The sequence below is a fragment of the Diachasma alloeum genome, unplaced genomic scaffold (genome assembly GCF_001412515.2).
Source record: "Diachasma alloeum isolate Michigan unplaced genomic scaffold, Dall2.0 Dall_scaffold_00200, whole genome shotgun sequence".
Lineage (NCBI taxonomy): Eukaryota > Metazoa > Arthropoda > Insecta > Hymenoptera > Braconidae > Diachasma > Diachasma alloeum.
This window is the reverse complement of record NW_021680365.1, coordinates 2,888,186-2,911,156: the sequence shown is the minus strand read 5'-3', so window position 1 is coordinate 2,911,156 and position 22,971 is coordinate 2,888,186. Positions and strand designations below refer to the sequence as shown.

Genomic DNA, 22,971 nt, shown 5'->3' with positions numbered 1-22,971 from the left:
TCAATCATTGCATTCTCAAATCAAAGTTACAAGAGGTAGTAATACTGAAAGTTCGTCATTCTGAAATAAATTCAACCAGTGATTCCCCTTCAATAATGCGCGGTGATGTCCCCAAGGTTCGCAACAGGCCACATGCAGTCGCATCCACTGGCGATTTCCTTACCTATTGCCTCCCAGCAAGTATCAGACCATCGACGTCGCACCAAGGAAATAGTCCTGCTTCGTTGTACACAGTGGAATCCAGGATGAGCACATAGCTAGAAATAACGGAAGAAATATTGATCGAAAATATGGAACTGTAAACAATTTAGTAGTGGATTGGTAGAATCGGATAAACGAATAGAGAATTTTTTCCAATCCTCATTTGATTTAGAAATATTTTTATCACAGACATCTGATTCGGCCCTATGGCCATTCATTTGACATTTCTGACTTGGCTTTTCTTCATTTCTTTGTAATCCTATTCCTATTTACGAAAGATGAAAGAAACGTGAATTTGTTTTATATCGAAGTTTGTTTTTGTTGTGTCAAAAGTACATATCGAAATATCTCGAAACTGTCTGACCGCTAATCCTCAATTCTGATTGGTCAAAGAGTCACGTGAAGTAGTCGCTGAAAAAAATCTCCGGTATTTTTAAATTCTTCAGATGCCAAAAATTTTTATGCCACTCATGCCTGAAACCGGCTGGATTACACACTCGACGCTTCGCGTCTCGTGTCTAATTCAGCCGGTTTCAGGCTTCGTGACATAAAATTTTGTTCAGTACTTGTGGGGAAATTTCGTCCTTAACGTGTGTGGTTACATCACTCGCCTTCGGCTTATGCTGTAAACCCCACACACGTTAAAGACGAAATTGCCCCACACGTGCTGAAATATACTATTTCTGCATCATATTTTTCATTTTTTCATGTGTGACGTTTATCTTTATATCAAAACATCTAAATTGCCTAATTGTTGATCATGAGAAAAAAACATAGCATTTATAAATTTTTTTAACCCACAAATTATTCTTCACTTCCCAAATTTTAATTTTTTTATATTTATCAAACGTAAAAATGATCAATTCTTGCTTCTCAGATTTTCATACATAAATTCAAAACTTTACAAAATTCATGAAAATTCTTTTATTTCCCAAATAATTCGAGAAAAATCTTCGAAGATCTAGTGATCTAGAAAATTGTAAAATTTTCCGAAGAATTCAAGAAATTTTTTCAGTTTTCTGGGAAATCAATTCATAACCCTCCCCTCATTTTTCAACAATTACAGATTTTAATCAGATTATTTTAAAAAGTAAAAAAAAACAAGAATTAATCGAAGATTCAAAATTATTCATTGATGTTTCACTCTTCATTCTCTCAATTCTCTCAAAGTTATTATCAATATTTATAAACATCTATGAATATGCCCGCGTCAAAGCGCGCGCATTTCTAGTTTTCAAAAATTTCTACTGTTCAATAAGATCTCCTGAACTGTGTAGTACAGCTACTTATCATTTTTTTTCAATCGCTGGGGACTACTATAAATATTATCTATAAAAAAATGGGGACAATCTTGAGAAAAACGTATTTTCTAGGGAAGCCTGCGATTGAAAATTTTTATTGCAAAAACAGATCTAGTCTTTTCAAAAAAACGTTATCCTCTGTGCAAGTAAGAAATGTAATTTCTAGTAACCATAGTCACATTATTTTACCTGTCTGGGGGGCTTCACAGGATTGCGCACAGAATGATCAATGAGTGCATAGCTCTTGCAGTATATCTCATGATAATGCGGCGGCTGATATTCAAACTCGTCATCGCTGAGTTGCACCTTCCGAGTCCTCGTTTCGCACAAGTTTCGATACTCCTAAAAGAGAAAATTCAAAAAAAAATCCCAAAAATCCACGAATCCAAAAAATGGCAATGGGCTCGAAAAAACTGCGCCTGAATATTCCACCAAGCGTGACCAACGCAACTATTAAATCCCAAGCAAAAGCGAAAACCCAATGAGCCGCAGACGACCTTCATCAAAAACAATAACACCGGATGTTTGTTTACATTGAACTGAAAGATCATTGACCGACTCACTGGCCTCAAGTTCCTGTCGTTTCTCTCCAACTGACGCTGGGTTTCTTCTTCAATTTTCTCGACAGTGTCACTGTCCCCCTGATTATCGTAATCATCCTCCGGCAGGTACGAAACGTCTCGAGGGATTACTAAAGGAGAATACGAACGGTGAATCCCCCAGTTTCTTTCGTGTGTCGGGTAGCGCGGTTGTTCCAGGTATTCAGTCAGATTGAAGTATCTCCCTAGTGCGCACTGTTGTGACAACACCAGGAGGATGACAGCCTGAGGATGCCAAGGTTAGATTTATCATTTTTTCTTGCGAATGGAAGCACTCAAATGAATCGTTCCAATGCAAGTTTTCAATTTTTTGGGTGAGGGTTTAGGACTGCCCTGAGAAACAAACAGGGAACAGCGAGCGCATGACAGCGCGCCATATGACAGTGAGCATGTCACTGAGTGATGTCTTATTTTTTTTCGCCATCAGTGTATTGTATATATATTTGAGGTATTCCATGTCAAATGAGCCAACGGCTGACCCTCACCCTCTTGGAAATTGATCTCGATTTTTTCTACGATTAGGGGACTAGCAAAAGTGTCTGAATTTTTTTCCGATTTTTTTGACAGCCCATTTCGGAGATGTGAATTTTTCTTTGTTTTTTCGTTTTTTTTTCAACAACTTCAGTTCTATTCATCCGATTTTTATTTATGAAACGTCAAAATTTTCGATTTTCTACCATCTATATGAATATTTTGAGTATTTTTTTTCAACTCCCAAGTGCTCATAATACCGAAATTAAAAAAAAATCTGCGGGTGGCTGTGTCTTTGATAAGAAAAGTTATTATTATATTTTACTGAGAAGAATTATTATTATTTCAAATAATTAATTTTTCAATTTTATAATTATATTTTATTGATACTATTATTATTATTTGTATTATTATTTTTATTATAATAACCAACTGTCCGTATTTTGCCGATCAGCGCTAAGGATCCCTCAAAATTGTAATTTATTTCTAAAAAACTGGAGAATTTTCTAGATATGGTCTAGAATTCCGATAGATGGCGCCACTGTCGATAAGGAACCATAAGGACTTTTTCCCTAAATGCCCCCCCATAATGAAAATAGACGTATCCACGTCAAAATTGTAAACCTTGAATTTTCAAAATTATGTCACGTTTTATTTTTCTCGGATTTTCTTCAGTAAGTATTGTAACCAAAACAAATATTTTGAGCCGTCATATAAGTTGAGTTTCGTCATGAATCTATTTCGTTGTTAATTTTTTCTTCGCGAAATTCCGCGAATTTGGTCAAAATACTTGTTTTTTTTTGGTCAAAATACTTGAGCCGAAGGCGAGAGTGGCAAGTACCTGGGTAAGGGTCTTTTATTTTATCTGCCGTGGTTAGAACGCTATTTTTCGCCTCGACGTATGCAAAGTCAGATTGCCCTGGGTTTCGCCCTAGATCTATTCCATTTTTAATTTTTTTTTCTCGAAATTCCGCGAATTTGGTCAAAATACTGTTTTTGTTTTGGTTAAAATACTTGAGCCGAAGGCGAGGGTGGCAAGCTCCTGGGTAAGGCTCTTTTATTTTATCTCCTGTGGTTAGAATGCTATCTTTTGCCTCGGCGTATGCAAAGTCAAATTTCCCTCCCGTGTAGCGGAAGGGAAATGTGTAATTTGCGCCCGTCGGGGCGAAAAAATGTTTCGTGTTTCTACGTTGGAAATTTCCTCAGCTACCGGAAATTACTTCTGCCATATTTTCCTAAACTACTCATTTTCAAATAAATCGCTAAAAAAATTGGATTTAACTCATACCAATCTATTGATTTGTTTCTGAAATTGGCGAGCATTCACCCGAAGATCACTGACAATTGCGATCAGCGACCTTTCAATTATCATAATCTCAATCTCGCAATTATCTTCCGCCCTCCCCCATTTCCACAATCGACAGTGACCATCGTAATCTCCACCACTTTTTTCTTTCCCTCAACACTAATCAAGCATTTTTGTCATTCTAGCGCGATATCTCCCGTCAATTTTTTCTCAATCTCAGTTTTTCTCGAGTGCCTCAGATACTTCGAGCCACTCCATCCAATAAGATCGATTCCAATGCGCGAGAAGCCATGACATTAAAGCTCATATGCTCTTGTTCGATATTGAGTCGGCTTCCTCTGAAATCAACTCAATATCGCAATCAAGATCAATCAGAATTGGGGATAATCGACTAGCAGTGGAATGTAGTCGAGAGCTAATCCGATGATTGAAGAGATTTATCTGTTCAGTAGAATGTATGGAGTGAAAAATGTTGTAAATATTATCCTGTCACGGGAACGAGTAGAAAACGTACGTCCAAAAAGTATATTTTGTCACGAGTGCGGAAAAGTGTTTTTTGGCTCGTGGGATTATATCACTCGCCTTCGGCTCGTACTATAAACCTCCCACGAGCTAAAAAACACTTTTCCCACGAGTATCGAACGATATTTTTCATCACAATGTGTGGGAAAGGGACGTTTTAGGCACGTGAAGCATGCCTAAAAAGTTACTTTTTCGCACAGCGTGATGAAATTGTAGATTGTGTCATTAGGCGATAAAAGTATTATCTGGCGAATTTCGACATTCACCAGATAATGCTTTTATCGCCGTGTGGCATACGATATTTTATGTCGTTGGGCCCGCGGTTTATCGGGCCTAATGACATAAATAGATTTTCCTCTTCTATTCCGGAAAATTAATCGCAACCGTAAGTGTAATTTCTACTAAGTTGGAAGGATTTCTAAAAAAATCCATGAATTACGCAATGAAAGATCAATATCACAGCATTTTGAGGAAATGTTTGACATATACCTGTTCATTAATTTTCAAGTTCGGTGCACAGAAAACAAAATTCAGTTGAGTGTAAAATATACTTGAATCAAGTATATTTTATACTCGAATCAAGTATATTTTATACTCGAATCAAGTATATCCACCTCATCCAAATCCCATCCAGCTAATTTCCTATGACGTCACAAAGATGTGGAACGCTATATAAATTCCCTTCTTTAATGAAAAATGAATGCCGTAAGAAGGACAGCGGAGCTCAATATGTACAAGAAATTTGAAATGAAAAAATGGCTAGGAGCCGGATAACTCAGTTGGGAGAGCACCAGATGCGTAATCGGAAGGTCCCGGGTTCAAATCCCGGTCTGGACTATCCATTTTTCCAGTAAATATTTCTTGTTAATTCATATTGAGAATAATCTCGGATCCCCTTCTACCTCATCCAAATCCCATCCAAGTAATTTCCTATGACGTCACAAAGATGTGGAATGTTATATAAATTCCCTTCTTTAATGAAATAGTATATTTTATACTCAATTCAATTTTTTTTTCTTCTTCTTCTGTTCGGTATGGTTATATCTTCTGACTATTGTAGAGGCAAGCACCATTCAATGTTTTTTTCCGTGTGTATATTGAATATGACTTGAGTACAATTGAAAATTGGTCCTTCTTTATGTGAAGGCAAAAGTAAATGATACACTGTTGAAAATTTTTGGCGGCTACATTCAGTATACTTCTTGGGAATTTCTATCGACTGATAGTTCCACTGAAGGTTCAAGGAAATTTCAGTAATTGAAAATTCACAAGATGATGTCACTCTGGGTTGGGGTGCGGCCAGTAGGAGAGGAGTTGGTGGAAGTGGGCTCGGCCCATTACTTTTTTCTGTTTATTAGGATAAAATCACATCTGGATAATTAGACAACCGCTGAGACGATTGTAATTAACATTCGATCATGAAAATGCATTGATCCCAAATGAAAAATTAAAATTTTCCAAGTTTTTTCTGCTGGATTTTGTTTTGTTTTGCATTGCAGAATCCAAGTGGAAAAAACTTGGAAAATTGATGCCCAAGCATTCTTATAGAAAAAATCTCTAGAGAAAAATTCAAACAGAAATGCGAAATCTATTGACTATTTCTTATCGAAAAACGAACAGAATTTTTCAATGGAATTCCAATAGAAATTCTATAGAAACCCCATCGAATTTTTACAGAATTACAATAGAATTTTTTAGCGAATTCGCTAGGTTTTCATACGTGATGTTAAATGAGTCAACGGCAAACCCTTACCATCTTGGAAATTGATCTCGATTTTTTCTATGATTGGGGAAACGAAAAAACTAAGAAAAAATGATACCTCCGAAATGGGCTGTCGAAAAAATCTTTAAAAAATTGAGAGATAGCTTTTCTACACGGAGAGAAATATTCAATAAAAATTACGTATTTTGTCCGTAATTCCACAGCGAAATGTGGTTGTAGGAAATTTTACGGAACTGTCACGGAATTTTTTCGGAGCGTTCCGTAATTTTTATCTGAATCTCCTGTGAAAAATTACGATACCGTCACTTAAATTTTCTGAGTCGATTCCGTAATCAGTGAGTGAATTGTGAGTTCCGTAATTTTTACTGAATATTTCTCTCCGTGTAACCATTTCCAAAAGGGTGAGAGTCAGCCGTTGACTCATTTGACACAGAATACCTCACATGAAAAACAAAAGATTTCCTGGTTGAGTGAGCCCCTCGTTAAACCTGCCATATGGATTTTGTCTCATAGCGCAATTCCCTTGGCCGAAATGTGAGTGAAAAAATTCTCTTCCGAATACCACTCGAGGTATTTCCCGCGAGGTTCTTCAGGAAAAACTTGACTCCTTCGTTTGTTTGCAACGAACTTATGGGGAAATACCTGATAATTTTGAAGCTCTCCTGGTATTACATACGGTAATTTCTACCCACATCTTCAGGACAATTTTCATCACAAATTTTCCTTCATGTGGGATCGGTCGGGAGTTTCCCCGTGAAAATCAGTGTAAGCCGGTTGGCAAGGTCGTAACCATTTAGATCACATTTCAAATCGGTGAACGAGTGGCATATCGCACCGGTATCCATGAGATCCATTCGCGGGAGGGGGCCCAATTTACGTATCTCCAACTGTCGCAAGAACTCCCTCACACGTCACATCTCATGGAAATAAAAATTTCTCGTAAATAATACTCAGAACTACCCCAATCATCCTCTATTAAGGTATTAATACCGAATTAATGCTGACGCGATGAACGAATTGTGCTTGCAAATGCTGAGTGAATAATTTGTTTTGTGCTTAGGAAATTCCAAAATGCTCCACTCCACAAATACGTCATTGTGAATATAAATACGTAAAAACGTATGAACCGAGTGTGTACGCATCACTTGTCGTTGTACTATCCACGTAGATGCGTGATAGGTAGTTATCCAATTGACTGGTGTACCCCTCACGGCTCTGACATAGTTCAGTCGATTGCGAACTTGGGATGATCCTACATCTCATCTCCGCTACAACTGTGTCATGACAGTGAACAGTGGATGATTTTGTCAATCATTGGTTTGTGATTGCGGCTGAACCAACGGTTTTTGACTCTTGAATTACCGCTAAGTGAGATTATAGAGTTGATTTTAGGCTGAGAGTTGTGCCCCTGTCATCAGTCAGAACTCTAATTTTACCAAATTTTTGAGTGATCGTCAAAGTGTCAATGATGCGGGAAAATGCTTGAACTGACAGCCGATCTCTGCCGAAACGGCACCCTCAGTGCATCCACGAATAGCAGGTAAATTGATATTTGTGCATTGATTTTCAGACTCGATGTGAATGAAGATCACTGATAAATGAAGATGAATCGTTTCAATAATCACATGTTTCTGATTTCTCTTATTTTATCGTCACTCGTGACAGCAATTGTTGGGAAATCGTGACGCAGATTTTTCATTCAATTGATCGGTTGCAATGTCAAGAAACTTGAGGATTCATTGGTTCTAGAGAGGACTTAGGAGTCATCTGAGGAATCATGTGACGCGAACGATCAATTTCGATTATTCGGTGTTAATGCAGCGATGAGTGACCGTGAAAAATACCTCTGGAATTTTCGCTGTGGAACTGTTGGGTGTCAGCTAATGAGCAATTGACCCTGTGACCCCTGTACTAGCAAGTTCAACCAATTAAATTCCGCGATGTGTAGGGGATCGAATTGTGAGAGATGAAAAATACTACTTGGTTGGTTGTTAATAATTAAATTTATCGGTCATGTTTTTGTCGTTAATTATGGGGAAATATTGAAGTTCATTTCATGGATAGACTGATTGATTGGTTTATGTAAAGAAGACATGCATGAAAATATTCAATAAAAAACCTAGCAAATTTGCTAGAAAATTCTATTGGAATTCTATTGAAAAATTCTATTTGTTTTTTGCGCTGATTCTATTGGATATTCAATCAGAAAAAGTCAATAGATTTCGAATTTCTGTTTGAATTTTTCTCTTTGATTTTTTCTATTAGAATTATTGGGCACAAATTTTCTAAGTGTTTTCCGCTGGATTTTGTTTTGTTTTGCGTTGTAGAATCCGAGTGGAAAAAGCTTGAAAAATTAAGGCCCAAGCATTCTTACATGGAGAGAAATATTCAATAAAAATTACATATTTTGTCCGTAATTCCGGAGCAGGAAATTTTACAGAACTGTCACGGAATTCTTCCAGAATGTTCCGTAATTTTTACCTGAATCTCCTGTGAAAAATTACGATAACGTCACTTAAATTTTCTGAGTCGATTCCGTAATCGGTGAGCGAATTGTGAGTTCCGTAATTGTTACTGAATATTTCTCTCCATGTATAGAAAAAATCTCAAGAGAAAAATTTTAACAGAAATTCGAAATCTATTGACTATTTCTTATCGAATATCCAATAGAATCAGCGCAAAAAACAAATAGAAATTTTCAATGGAATTCCAATAGAAATCCTATAGAAATCCCATAGAATTCCTATTGAATTCCGATAGAATTTTCTAGTGAATTCGCTAGATTTTATCGAAAATGGTCAATATGACCTTCTTTCATTTAGCACGCGACATGTTCCCCTGAAGAGACCTTTGGACGTGTTGAATCGATTTACTTGTGGACATAAATAGTATTTTTTTTAACCTAGGGAGGTATTACGTAGGTAAGGGTCCTTTTCATCGCGCTGTGCGAAAAAGTAATTTTTTAGGCACGCTTCGTGTACCTAAATCCTCCGCACTGCGCCAGTGCGCCACCGATTTCGATGATTTCATTGATTTCAGACGATTTCACGTGATTTCGGAGATGATTTCAAAAGTGATTTCGGAGAGCTGAAATCACTTGATTTCTGTGATTTCGGAGTGATCTCGGAATGATTTCATGCCAGAGTGGTGCCGTGATTTCGGGAGTAAGTAGTCCCTCGGACATAACAGGGGGAGGGGGCAAACAGATTCGAAATTTTCCTGAAAATCGCGTGTGATTCTGATGGGAAAAAAGGCTCTTGGGGAGCGTTTTAGAATTGAGATAGAGAGCTGAAATTTTGAGGTTTTTTTTTTATTTATTTGGAGTCTTTTGAGCAGGCGGCACATCAAAAATTTCGGAATGGGTGCGCTAACGGTCACCCTACTGTTAAAAATTTCCGACCCAAAATTATCACACATGTATAGGAAGTAATTTACATCATACGGTATTATAAATTTATCATACTTTTGGGTCTCATACCATCTGAGAAAATTCACATACCAGTATAGGAATTTTTCCATACAATTTTGTCATAAAAGTGTGATAAATTTATAATTTTTTTTAACAGTGTACACTGAGAGAAAAACGACAAAGTTCTCAAACAAGTCTTACTTGTGTAAAAAAAATAGTTTTTTGAAAATGATCAAAAAAGGATTTTTTCGTGCCAAACATGCAGACAGTGCGCCGGAATGAAATAGTATATTTCGTAACGAGTGCAAAAAAGTGTTTTTTGGCGAGTGGGAGGTTTATATCACGAGCCGAAGGCGAGTGATATAATCCCACGAGCTAAAAAACATTTTTTCACGAGTTATGAACAATATTTTTCATCACAATGTGGCGGAAATTGGACTTTTAGGCACGCGGAGCGTGCCGAAAAGTTCACTTTTCGTCACAGCGTGATGAAAAATTTTTGTCGCAAGAATAGATTTAATAGTTAAAAAAAAATTGCATTCTCTGTACACGCCAGAAATGTAATTTCTAGCACTACTCCTTCGTTATTCGATACTCCCATACGTATTTTGCTCTCGAAAAATCTTTGTTTTTTGCGAATCAAGGGATAATAGTTCTTCGTTTTGGCTGTCTAATAATCACAGACAGGAAATAAACCCTTAAATGAAACAATAATAATGATATTATTGTATTACAGCAAGGATGAGACGTTTAATTGGCAGGCTAGAATCTCCCGACATAATCCAATAATAAAAACATGTCACTCTCAAAGATTCATTTTGTCTTACAACCACATTCACACTGCACTCGAGAGAGAAGAGATTCTTAATAAAGCTTCCATTTCCGTAACAATATGATAGCAATCTTGTAACTTAGGGATAAAATATTTGTTGATAAATTTTCTACTATATGAGATATTTTCATCCTGAAAAGGCACCGTCCGGCGTGATTATTTATCCACCTCTTGAGCCAAATATTTCTTTGCTGTTGGAAGCAGAACAGTTGTTCATGTTTGAGATGTTCCAATTCGAACCAAACAAATTCTTTTTTGGCAATTTTCAACTTGCAATTTTATTGGCCCAAACAAGACTTGTTTGACAACGTGTTTGTTTTTCTCTCATTGTCAGTGTAGTGTACAGATGTAGAAATTAAAATGTAGAAATTGAAATTAGAATGTTTCATGCAGAAAAACAGGAATTGACCTGTCATCAGTATCTATCGAGGCTTTTCAACGACAGTATGATATCAATTGTCCATTTTCAATGGATGTGAGCGTCATGGAGGTGCACTTGGTCGAACAAATGCGCTTCAGCTATGGAGCCACGTTGATAGACAATACCTAGAGCACCACTCGTAAATCAGTCTGTTATCGTTCATGTCGAGTTTCCTTTAGAATGCAGATGAAAACTCGTGGCTAATTTGTTTACACGCTTGAAAGCATTAAGAAGAATTGACTCGGTGCATTGTCACTGTAGAGGAAAACCCTCCGGGGAATTTTAATGCTGTGAGTGGGGTTCGGGGTTTTCGTGGAGATATTTCGTCATCCTTCAGGAAGGAGTACTGTTGATTCAAATTGCCAGTGGGCGGTGGCCGTCAGTGTCCACGCGACAATGAGAGGCAAATTAGAATTCGTGGGGACTTCAGAGAATACAACCGAGAATTAAACTTTTAACCCAAATTTTATTGTCGGTCTATCTGATATTCGATTAATTTGGTTTTTATGCGAGGTATTGAGTCTTAATTTTGAGGATTAATTAAATTTTCGCGGAAAATTGGGAAGTTCCTTATTCGTCTCGAATTTTTTCCCTCGATCAAGAATCAACAAGACCTGGAATGAAATTCCCCTCTACCATTACTCGATTTTTCAGGAATTTCCCCTCAATTTTATTCTCTGTGAGCATATTTTGTTATTTTGTTTCCGAATGAAAGCATTGTAATCGTTCAATTTTGTACGTACGTGTATGGTAAAGTTTTTCTTCAATTGTTCGCTAATGAATGGATGGAATTGATTTTTTTTTTCAAATGTAGGTATTGCTGACCTCTATCGATCACCATTAATTAAAATTTAATTCATCAATTGGTTTTTTCAATTTTTGAATTTTTTCGAAAATCGGTTGTTCCACGATAACTAAAAAAAATGTTCTGAATTTATTGAATAATGGCTTCAAAAATATTGTTTGGATGTCCCGTTGACCGAGTTCGAAGATGAAGGCGATAGCAATAATCGTTACTTTGATTTATTCGAAAATTTTCAAAATTTTTGTGTTTTTTGAACATCAGAATTCCGGGGATATCTTTGAATATCATGCCTCAAATGAATTCAATCATAGCTTAAAATGTTTGCTTTAATGCCATTAAGTCAAAATTAAAAGATGATTATGATGGCTATATTGGCTGATTTGATTTTTATGATGATTGTTGAAAATTTTGAATTTTTCATGAATTTCCCCGACAGTGAGCTTTCTGATGGTTTCTTCAAATGTGCTGTTTCAAATTCATTCAAGTATGTGTAAATAAAATTTTTCTATTAACATTTTATCGAAGGACTGAGGAAATAGTGTGCAAAATAACTATTCGGACGCATATTACTGATTCATTAGAAAAAATAATTATACTATATGTAATATAAGAGCAATTTCCCAATTGTTTTGTGTAGCTTTGGTAGTCCGAAAACTAAATAGATAATTCGATTCGATGAAATTACGGATTTGGAAAATCGACCGGAGTCGCGGGAATTGATGAATTTTTTTAAGAATTCAATTCAATTTTTTTAAGAATTGAAAAATTGAATTGAATGACTAGATAAAAAAATCCTGGTGAATTTGTCCTACGTAAAATTAGAGTATATTTTCACAGAAAAAATTGAATTCTAGAAATCCAACCATTTTGAGATTGTACCACCACAAGATGAATCGAATTGTTTACTCAAATATTGTGGCAAATATTTGTGACAAATATTATGACAAAACCTCGGTAACGATTCAGTACATTAAATATTCGTTCAGCAACTGTTTAATGTTTTGCTTCAATGTCAAGTTATTTTTGTTTAACATTGGCTGCAAGTCTCTGATTATAAGTTCGGATGACATCGTTCTGAGACAGTTCTCCCGAAATTGATGCAAATTTTTGCAGATTTTACCGATTTTTTGTTCTGAAAAAAATGCAATTCATAAATTCAAAATTCATTTGAAGACTAAAATCTGAAGTAAATTATAAACGAAAGTTAATATGAATAGAAACATTCTGGTTAAGATTGTGCTGAATCGGCAGTCTAGTACCCTATTAGAAATTTTGAGAGGCTCTGCGACATTGGCTGTTGCAGCGACGTTCACGCACGAAGTTACTCATTAACAAATTGTTAATCCTTCAATAATTGACTTGAATTAATACACATAATCTGAAAATGGACGGACTCTGAAATTCTTTCAATTTTCTGCAAACTTTTCTGGACTTGTTCTGATAATTTGCAAGTTAAATCCATAAAATCCCAAAAAAATTTCAATTTTCAATTTTTTAACAAGAATATTCAAATATCTGAATGACTATCGATTTTACCGGAAAATACAAAAATTCTTCTTTTATCGGAAATTTAATCCTCTACAATGAAGGTTTTTTGACATTTTTTGGTAGAGCTGCTCATTATCGCGGTATTTGAAAAACAAAATTAACTTGACGAATAGCGAAAATGATAAAAAATGTGTAGAAAATCGTTACAATGTACTCTTTTGTTGATGAACATGAAATTGATGAAAAAGAATTCTCTCATGCGTACCCTATCGTGCCCCAAATTAAAAAATCGATTCATCGGGACCTTTCCTAGCGATTTCAGAGTTTTTCTGTCGTTTTTTGGAGATTCCAAGGTGAACAATAGAAAAAACAACATTTATAATTATTTTAAAGTTTTTGGACACTACCCCATTGTGCCCCCAACTCAAGGAGGTAGTCAATCTTCTTCTTCTGTTCAATGTGGTTATATCCTCTCACTCTAGAAGAGGCAAGCACCATAGGAGGTAGTCAATCCTCAATCGAGCGACTCTGTGATTTCCAGAATCAGATGATTTCCTGTTGATTTCTGTGATTTCGCGAATAATTTTTGTGATTTCTCAATCAACATTAGAAATCATGATTTCTTTTGATTTCCTCGACCTGAATTTCCTTCCACCCAAGACCAACTGGAATTTTTCCTTAAAACTCAATCCCTGCAATTCTCGATCATATCATCAAGTCATTCCTCTCACGGTAAGATGCCCTTCCCGATACGTTATGCAACTTGTTACGATTTCCTCACATATGCATTTTACCGACCACAGAATTGAATAAGAAAACCAGTGATCACAGCGAAATAAAATTCTACAAAAATATTTTGCTGGGCGAAATTATCGCGTGCGGCTATTACAAAACGTGTCATCGTCCGGGGAAGAATCACCTCGCGAGTTTCTTTTCTAGTGTAAAAAAGCAATTAGTACATTCGAGACGGGTGTAAACGGACTGGTTTATATTTACACTCGCCAATAATTCGTTTAATGTATCAACTGGCATTTGACCTTTTGTGGTTAACTCGTGACTCGGTATTTTAAAAAAATCACGTGTTGGTGCCTAGTTACATGACATGCAATGTGTGAATAACCAACTGAACGAAATATTTCAATCCCATCGATACATATATTGTGAGTAATCAACAGGATAAAGTGAATAAATTTAATTACATACCGTTTTTTGGACATCATAAATAGATTAATTACAAATTTATTTATATTCGGGACGTTCTCGGAAACTTATTTCATTACGAAAAAATAAGATTTACTAAATTTCAAACTATTTTTATTGTTTATTGCTAAGAATGAAATGTTGGAAGAACGAACAGCGATCGGTCGACAATCATTACATTTATTATTAGAATTTGCACTTTCCTATTACTTGGTTTTTTTATCTTCCTTGAAATTTGAAAATAAAAAATAACTCATAATTTAAATTTTCTATGAACTATTGAGTAAATAATTTTAAATTTCATAAAAGGATTTTTCAATTAGACATGTAATGGTCAAACTTCTGACACGATTACTGGTTGATAGATTATTTCGGAATTTGAATATTCGATTGATGATTAATTTAGTAATTGAAAATTGTTGGGTAATATTATCAGTTAACATATCAGATAAATTTAAATTATTTTGAAATTGATGATTGTTCCGATTCCTGAAAACGAATATATTATAAGACTTATTTTTTAAATAATGCTGATTATGTAAACATTTTCCAAAATTCTCTTCACACTGGTAAAATTTTCCACTGGAATTCCCGGTAAGGTTCTTGGAAATTTCTAACAAATAACATGTCCACTTAAATTTCAAGGAATTTTGTCATTGAAAATTCATAATTTCATGGAAAAATCCGAGGGAACTGTAAATTTCAGCTTAATTATTCCGGGAAAATTAATGAAACATTAGGAAAATTTAGAGAAATCCTTCCTTTAATTTCAGATTTCTAGGAATTTTCAGCGAATTCCTTCAAAAATTTCTGTAATTCCAGAAAGCAAAAAAAAACCCTGATTATTCATGGAATTCATAATTCGAGGAAAAAATCAATGGAAACTGTAAATTTTAGTTCAGTTTCTTCATGATAATTGATAGCAATTGGGGAAATTTAGGCGGTTATTTCCAATGGGATTTCGACCAATCGCAGCGCAGTATTTGAGGCTACTCGACAGTTTTATTTCGGATATTTTCTCCGAGCTTTTGAATATTTCGCAGTAGCTTTTCATTTCACATTGAATCTTGTGTTTGACAGTCAACGGAAATCGGGTTATTTTATTAACATAATTTGTTCAAATCTTCCCCATTAGACCTTTTCATTCTGAGACTCACTAGATTTTCGGACAATTCTCCCATATAAATTCCTCTAGAAATTTCGAACACTTCCGCCGAATTTACATATCAATTATCATTTTTGAGGGCTCAAATCTATATCATCTTAAATGCAAATATTTATCATAATGTCTCATTATTTTTCACAAGATCTTTCAGTTCGATGAACGGAATAAATGAGTAGCGAAGTGGTAAAAAGGTTTAAGTCGACTCATCTCCCAGTTGAGGTTTTGAGGAATATTTATGAATCTACGGGAGATAGCGAAATTTTCATAATTACATTTATTGTAGTTCTCAATCGGCTCTACGAAAAAGGTTATAACACAAATTTGGCTATCTCCCTTAGATTCCGAGATATTGATTGAAAACTGGTCAATAGTCCAAATTGACCGTTTCACCACTTCGCTACTGAAATATTTCCCGTGGATTTCCAGAATGGCAAGGTCTATTCACCTCCTGATGTTGTCCACTACACCCTGATTGGCCAAAATCCGGTTGAGAAAATCCACAAATACCCCTCGAGCTTCAAAATTAATCGGGTATTTGCCTCAACCTCCCCTGCAAACAAAAGATCGTTCCAAGTACGAAGTTTTCAGGGATAAACACATCCTGTAGGATTTCCCGCAGAATTTTCTATAAAATGTCGGTTGTTTCTAGGAGTCATGTAATATACAATACAACAATTCCCCTCTCCATCGAAAAGTTAATAGAATAAATAAACAACGGAATATCATCGTCCGGATTTTTTTCCTCACCACTAGATGGAGTAAATGAAAAGCATGCCGACTGACCGTTGGAATTGAATTATTTTTAGATGACAGGATGGGGGGGTTCACCCCTTTGATAGTGGCTAAAAATAACTCGTGAGGCCAATCTGCCTCCAATTATTCCATTTAGGTATTTAGGTGACAATCGACTGGCCGACAATTTAGAAATATTCCATACGTTTAAGGGGTCTCCTCAGTAGGACAGAGCGGGGATGGGCGCGCGGGAGAGTGGAGCGTAAAATGGTTAAGTTAGTGATGTTATTTTCGAGAGAGACGAAACGTCAAACGTGGCGTACGTTGGATAGTGATAGACATCGCGCCAATTATTTTTATCATTAATTTATTCAACAAATTAACGGTAAAGGTCAATGAGACTTCGGGTCCGTATTTTTGAGAGTTTAATATAGGGAAATATAGCTTCCTTTGTTGGAAAGTACATTGTCAACATAGGGTGAGGGGTAAGGAACAAAATAGCGTCCATAAGGCCAATGTGTAAACCGAAATTTGAATGATTAATTAAAAACGAACAGAACGATAAAACTACTCACACTTTTTTTAACAATTTTCCTTTTACCATTCTTGATTACACTAGAGGATTATTATGGCACTAGGGGGCTACGCCCCCTGCTCGCTCCGCTCGCCAACCCCCATAGGACCCCCATGATCCTTATTCTGACCCTCGTGACCCTTATTTTGACCCTTCATTGATGACCCTTAATTTTGAAGTCTTAATTTCGAGTATCAAATATTCATCACCAGAAGTCAATTTACATTTTTATAATGTAGAGAAAGAGAAAACCTCATTTTGACCCTTGGGACCCTTAGTTTCCGACCCCCGTGACCCTATTGGGACCCTTAATCTGACCTCTGTGATCCTTAATCTAACCCTTGCGACCCTTATGTGGATCTTTCATCTGACCTTCATTGCAGCCCTCATGACCCTTATTTAAACCCTTTCTCTGACCCTTGTGGACTTTAATCTGTTCCTTGGGGCCCTTATTTAGACCCTTAGTCTGACCCTTATGACTCTTAATCTGACCATCGTGGCCCTTAAACTGACCCTCGTGACGCTTATTCTGACCCTCATGACCCTTATTCGGACCCTTGTGAGGCTCATTTTGACCCTCGTGACCCTTAATTTTGGAGTCTTAATTTCGAGTACAAAATTTTCATCACCAGAAATCGCTTTAGATTTTTATAATATAGAGAGATATTCAGCTCGCTAGCACATTGTCGTTTTTTGGCGAAAATTACAGAGGAGACCCCTTTGAAGCCCCCAAGGGCTACTCCCGTCGGATTTATTCAATATCGTTAGAGATACCCATAGCCCCGATAAAAATATTTCAATCTGAAAACAACACAGTCAGCCGTCAAGTATTTTGAATTCTGTGTGAACTCGATTTCTAGGAAAATCAAATATCATCAGTTTGTTCGGATTAAACCGATGATTAATTATAACGAGGGGTTCGTGATCTTTCAGTTCTATTTATAAACTCATCAGTCACTCCTACACAATTAAAAATGAAACGGAAATTCATTCATTGATCAAAGACGAGTATTCTCATTAAAAATAATCACTCGTTTCCACTTATCTTCATGCGCACATGCAGAAAAAACGTAATTAATGAAGTCATAGTTCCATTGTCGTATGTATGCCTATCGACTTTGAGGAGAACAATCATTTTCTTGAATCAATTCGTCGAGCAGTGAGACTTACCAAGTCAAATGGACGAAGTTGTCTTTTATATCTTCTTCGAAAAACGTGTGGTTTTTAAAGAAAATACCTGTTTTTTTTCCATGGAGCTGACGAGAATTCTGACAAAAAATGTCTTGAGATTTTCTTATTGAAGTTGTCATTGCATGGATATAAAAGTTAGGACACTTTGTGTCCGTCAAACGCTGCTTTACGGACAGTGTGATGAAAAAGTTTAATAGAAAAACCCAGCGAATTCGTTAGAAAATTCTATTGGATCCTATTGGTTCTATTGAACTTTCTATTAGTCTGTGGCCGATTCTACTGAAATTTTAAACAGAAAATATTCAATAGAAAAAGCCAATAGAATCCGATTATTCCATATAACTTGGTCTGTTCAGATATTTTCTACAGAATTTCCTCGGCTCAAATTTTCCAAATTTTTTTTCATTCCATTTTTCTCTTCTTCTCATCAAGAAAATGAAACAAAAAGCCTTCGAAAATTTGAGCCGAGGAATTTAAATATCTAATAGAATATTTTCCATGGGAAAAACGACAGTAGTTGTCCATGGGTCGACTGAGACGCACCAAACTTTTACTCTGTTCCATCCTCAATTGATAATTTCCCCTTTGAAATACTCAAATGATTTTAAATAGACCTTTCAAGCTAACAATGTTAAGCACATATTAAATTATTTTCACAAAATTACTTGATTAAAGTAATCTTTCCCTCGCAAGTTTCAAAATATGAAAATGGATAATATTAAAACAAACAAGTAGGAAATTGCGCTTGTATTGCACATATTAGTATAGTTATTTTGGTAATCATCTTTTAACTCCGACTTAATGGCATTAAAACAAAACATTTTAATCTGTGATTTAATTCATTTGAAGCATGATATTCAACGATATTTCCAGAATTCTGATTTTCAAAAAATACAAAATTTTTCATTTTCAAAACATAAAATTCTCCAAAACATTATATTAGTCGTAAATTACCCTGAGTGATCTTAATTGTTAGCTCAGAGCATCGCCGAGTCCATATAGTACTGACAAAGGCAAATAATCATAGATCAAAATTGTGTTCTAGCTTTATTTGACTCTCTATTGAGTGAAAAAAGCGAGTCGAACGGTGGTGTTTCTCCGTTTACTCATAAAAATGTACTGATCCTCAACTAATGTGTTTCTAAATGGTAAAATTGATCCGGAATTTCATAAAAATACACCAGCGACCACAAATAATTACTCAATCTCCATAGTAGGAATTCTTCTGTGAGGATGATAGATTTCCACAAAATGGGTATCATTACTTTCAAATGGAAACGTATAGGGTTTTACATCTAGAGCTATTCATTGCACCTTTAGAAATTCCCCGCAAAAGGGGCTCTTGATAAACTTCTGCAATTGGAAGAAAGACTTCGCCCGCGCATCACTTGTCAGAGGTGTAATATAAGTTCAGCTCTTTATCATCGTAAAATGCAATCAAGTTTTTATCACTCATTTCTATTTCTGAGAAAAATCATTTCAATATACAGTAACAACATTATAAAGCATCACGGACGACAAAATTTAACAAAAAAACCTATCGAATTCGTTAGAGAATTCTATTGAATTTCTATTGAACTGTCCTATTAGTTTTTGACCGATCTATTGAAATGTTCAATAGAAAATATTGAGTGGAAAAAGTCAATGAAATTCAATTTTTCTATACAACTTATTCTATTGAGATATTTTCTATAGAATTTCCTCGGCTCAAATTTTCTAAGTTTTTTCATTTGATTTTCTTGATGAGAAGAAAATAAAAATAAAATGAAAAAAAATTGGAAAAGTTGAGTCGAGCAAATTCTATAGAAAATATATGAAAAGAATAAGTTATATAGAAAAATCGAATTCTGTTGACTTTTTCTATTGAATGTTTTCTACTGAACATGTCAATAGAATCAGCCAAAAACCAATAGAAAGTTTGATAGAAATTCAATAGAATTTTCTAACGAAGTCGATAGGTTTTTCTATTAAATTTTTTCGTGCGTAATGAATTAGTTTTTTCATTTCGCCAACGAGTTCTCTTCATTAACGCGATAGTAAACAGTTTTATATCACTCGCCCATTTGTCAGAAAATACTTTGTGGACATAATGATATAATGCATCTAATGTTCATGGACCTAATGATACAATGCATCATTTTCCCATTATTCCATTATACATTATTTCAACATTGCATTCGCAAAATACAAGGTGAATGAGTTTTCGATTCAGTTAATTTCCGCTCTTCGTGACTACATCACCACATGGAAAAATTGGGACAACAATCTCTAATGTTTCTAATTTTTCTAGAACCGCAGATATAATGAGGCAACGCAAGAATGGCGGCATCAAATCGGAGGACAGTATCTCCGTTCCTGAGGAGCAACTCAAGTTTGGTGACGCAAGGTTCCTCACATCATTCGTACTTGGCCGGAGTAGGTAAGATATCTTTATCGGGGATGCGAAAAAATAACGTGACATGTCACTGACCCGTCATGTGACACGTCGGTGATAGTCGTGAGACGTCAGATGAGAAAATTGTCACTAATTGACCATCTGAACGTTACATTTCATCGGACTAGTGGCCCCACAACTTGAAATTCCGAGATAACCCCATGGTTTTACGATGACAAGGCGTTGAATTGCATGAGTGCACAATACAGGCAATAAATGTGTTCAAAGCAAAACGATCAAGTGAAGCTGTGAATCAACAAAAAATATGAGAAAAGTGTGTGACCAAAAAATTGTGACTGGTCAAGTACATCTGCATAGCTGATTTGTGATATGATAAGAAACCTAATGATAACATTAATTATCAACAAATGTGATGAAAAAATTAAGGGCTGTCAATTTATATTTAAAGAGTTGGTAGTAATATTTTTCCGTACTACTTCTCACTTTTTCCAGTCCGGAAATTGGTATTCGAGGTCACCATACTCTTTTGTTATCAATTTTTTCGGAAATTGCACACTAGCTTCTGGAAATTGCATCTGATAATTGCATAGTAGCTCTTCATTTATTTCTAACCAATTGGATGTTTTGCTGGAAGAAGCCCTCGAATACTGCGCTCCGCTTGGTCAAAATCTAGTCCCTGAAAATTCTCCGTCGAATTCCCTTCAAAATTAATCGCAATATTTCCCTCAAGTTCAAGGGGAATTCGTATAAATATATTATTGAAGCTTTTTTTTGCAGAAAAATCCCTCGTGCTGCGCACTCGGATTTTTTAGCCTGCAAGACACTTAACACTTTCATTTGTTTACAACAACGCTATCGAGAAATATTCCGATCATTTTGAAGGTCTGGGGGAATTATAACTGACAATTTCTTTAACTCTGATTTTGGCCGATCAGAGCGCGGTGTTCGGGGTTACGGGACATATTTCACCAAAATGTGAGGAATATCTGTCAAATTCATGACAATCGACAGAAACCTGTCCCGTGATCCCGAATACCGCGCTCTGATTAGTCAAAATCAGAATTGAGGAAATTGTTAATTGAATACCAGGTTGACTATATAAAACAACAGTCGAATAGTGCAATTCTATTGGCTGAAATTTGGATGGGAAGAATTCTCAGTGAAATTCAAACAAATGAGGGTTTCAAGTTTTGCACGTTAAAAAATCCTCAGCGCTTGCGCGAGGGATTTTTCTGCAAAACTTGGCACGATCCTTTGTTTGCAGGGGAGCTTGAGGGAAATACCCAAATAATTTTGAAGCTCGAGGGGCATTAAATAGCGTCGGATCATTTTTCCCAATAGGATTTCTGTCAATCAAATGCAGTCGACAACATCGGAAGGTGAATTAGGGAAGATTTGAACAAATTATGTTAATAGTAAAAAATAAAGAGCCACTGCGAAATATTGAAAAGCTAGGAGAAAATATCCGAGATAAAACTGTCGGCTAGCCTCAAATACTGCGCTCCGATTGGTCGAAATCCGATGGGGAAAAAGAATCAATGAAAACGTTAAATTTCAGTTCTATTATTCTATAGATATCGAAAGAAATCAAGGGAAATTTGTATAAATATATTATTGAATTTTCAGTGAATATTGGCGCTTTATGCTCTCTCCCTCCCCCCCTAAATCCAATTTAATGTCGCTCTCCAGAAATAACTACTAAAAGGTTCATCAAATTGCATTTTTCATAATTGCTAAAAACCGAATTCAAAATTCAATAAAATCTTTATTACAAGTCATTTAGATAAACCCATTTATTTGATTCAAGTAATGTATATTCAATTCGAATACACTGAGAAAAACGAAAGGTTTTGAGTGCACTGATACGTGAAATACACACGGAGAGAAATTTTCTAGAAAAATTCTAGTACGAGTACTGGAAAAAATCACAATCCACCGGCTGTGAATAATTCTAGTGCTGTTAAGGTAAAATTTCTTGGTATTTTTGGTAAAATTTCTGGGATTTTCTATGAAATTTTCACAGAAATACGGGGAAAAATTCACCTTTTCCTCAATAAAATTTCTAGTGCCGGTACTGGAATTTTTTCCTGGCCGTCACTTTGCGCCTCTTTTCCCGTGAAATTTCTCTCTGTGCACTAATAGAAAGGATTAGTTATTGTTCACGAATGAATTTGGTTGGAGACGAGGGTCTATTTGGTCTCACCAAATGTCTATTCTTTAATAGTTAACAAATGCACATTTGAGGAGCCTTGTTTGACTCGATTTTCACGTTTCAAGCGAACCATTAAAATATTAACATTAATGTTAAAATTAAAATATTTTGGAGTTGAGACTTGAAAACTGTCGAATAAATCGATTCAACTAGACTCGGTTTGAGGAATCACTTTCTTGTCATAAATAAATCATCCCTCAATTTTCTTAGAATTCTGGTCAAGTCTGCAGTCTCTGAATTTGCAGAGAATGATAAATATGTCAATTTCAGTTAAATTCAATGGAATTGCCATGGAATATCGAATGCTGTCATGTTATTTGATGACTCAATTCTGACTTACGGAGAATAAATTTGCCTTCTGCATCCCTGTGGCCGAAAAATTGCCGAATAGAATGATTAATCACACTGGTGGCACACCGTCGAC

General features: G+C 35.7%; 2 protein-coding genes across 2 annotated transcripts in view; one reads left to right on the top strand and one right to left on the bottom strand.

Moving 5' to 3' along the window:
• Positions 1 to 20: 20 nt before the first annotated feature.
• Positions 21 to 22,971, bottom strand: LOC107035790. The gene is made up of 4 exons (XM_015253380.1): positions 22,888 to 22,971; positions 2,066 to 2,326; positions 1,692 to 1,844; positions 21 to 257 (listed from the first exon to the last, which is right to left on the bottom strand). Exons 1-4 carry the CDS (start codon positions 22,909 to 22,911, stop codon positions 90 to 92), a joined length of 606 nt encoding a protein of 201 aa, XP_015108866.1. The 5' UTR covers positions 22,912 to 22,971; the 3' UTR covers positions 21 to 89.
• LOC107035791 (serine/threonine-protein kinase OSR1) overlaps positions 7,366 to 22,971 on the top strand; it is a 35,983-nt gene continuing 20,377 nt past the window's right edge. The window contains exons 1-2 of the mRNA XM_015253381.1: positions 7,366 to 7,663; positions 20,231 to 20,359. Coding sequence (XP_015108867.1) covers positions 7,602 to 7,663; positions 20,231 to 20,359 — 191 coding nt within the window. The 5' untranslated portion in view covers positions 7,366 to 7,601. The remainder of the gene's footprint in view (positions 7,664 to 20,230; positions 20,360 to 22,971) is intronic.

What these genes read in the sequence shown, in the direction of transcription:
- LOC107035790 (XM_015253380.1), bottom strand. Translation starts at nt 22,911, where the DNA reads ATGCAGAAGGCAAATTTATTCTCC. An exon ending in AGAAGGCAAATTTATTCTCC is followed by an intron (nt 2,327 to 22,887) that starts GTAAGTCAGAAT and finishes TGGCATCCTCAG; the next exon opens with GCTGTCATCCTCCTGGTGTT. An exon ending in CTGTGAAGCCCCCCAGACAG is followed by an intron (nt 258 to 1,691) that starts GTAAAATAATGT and finishes CGTTATTTCTAG; the next exon opens with CTATGTGCTCATCCTGGATT.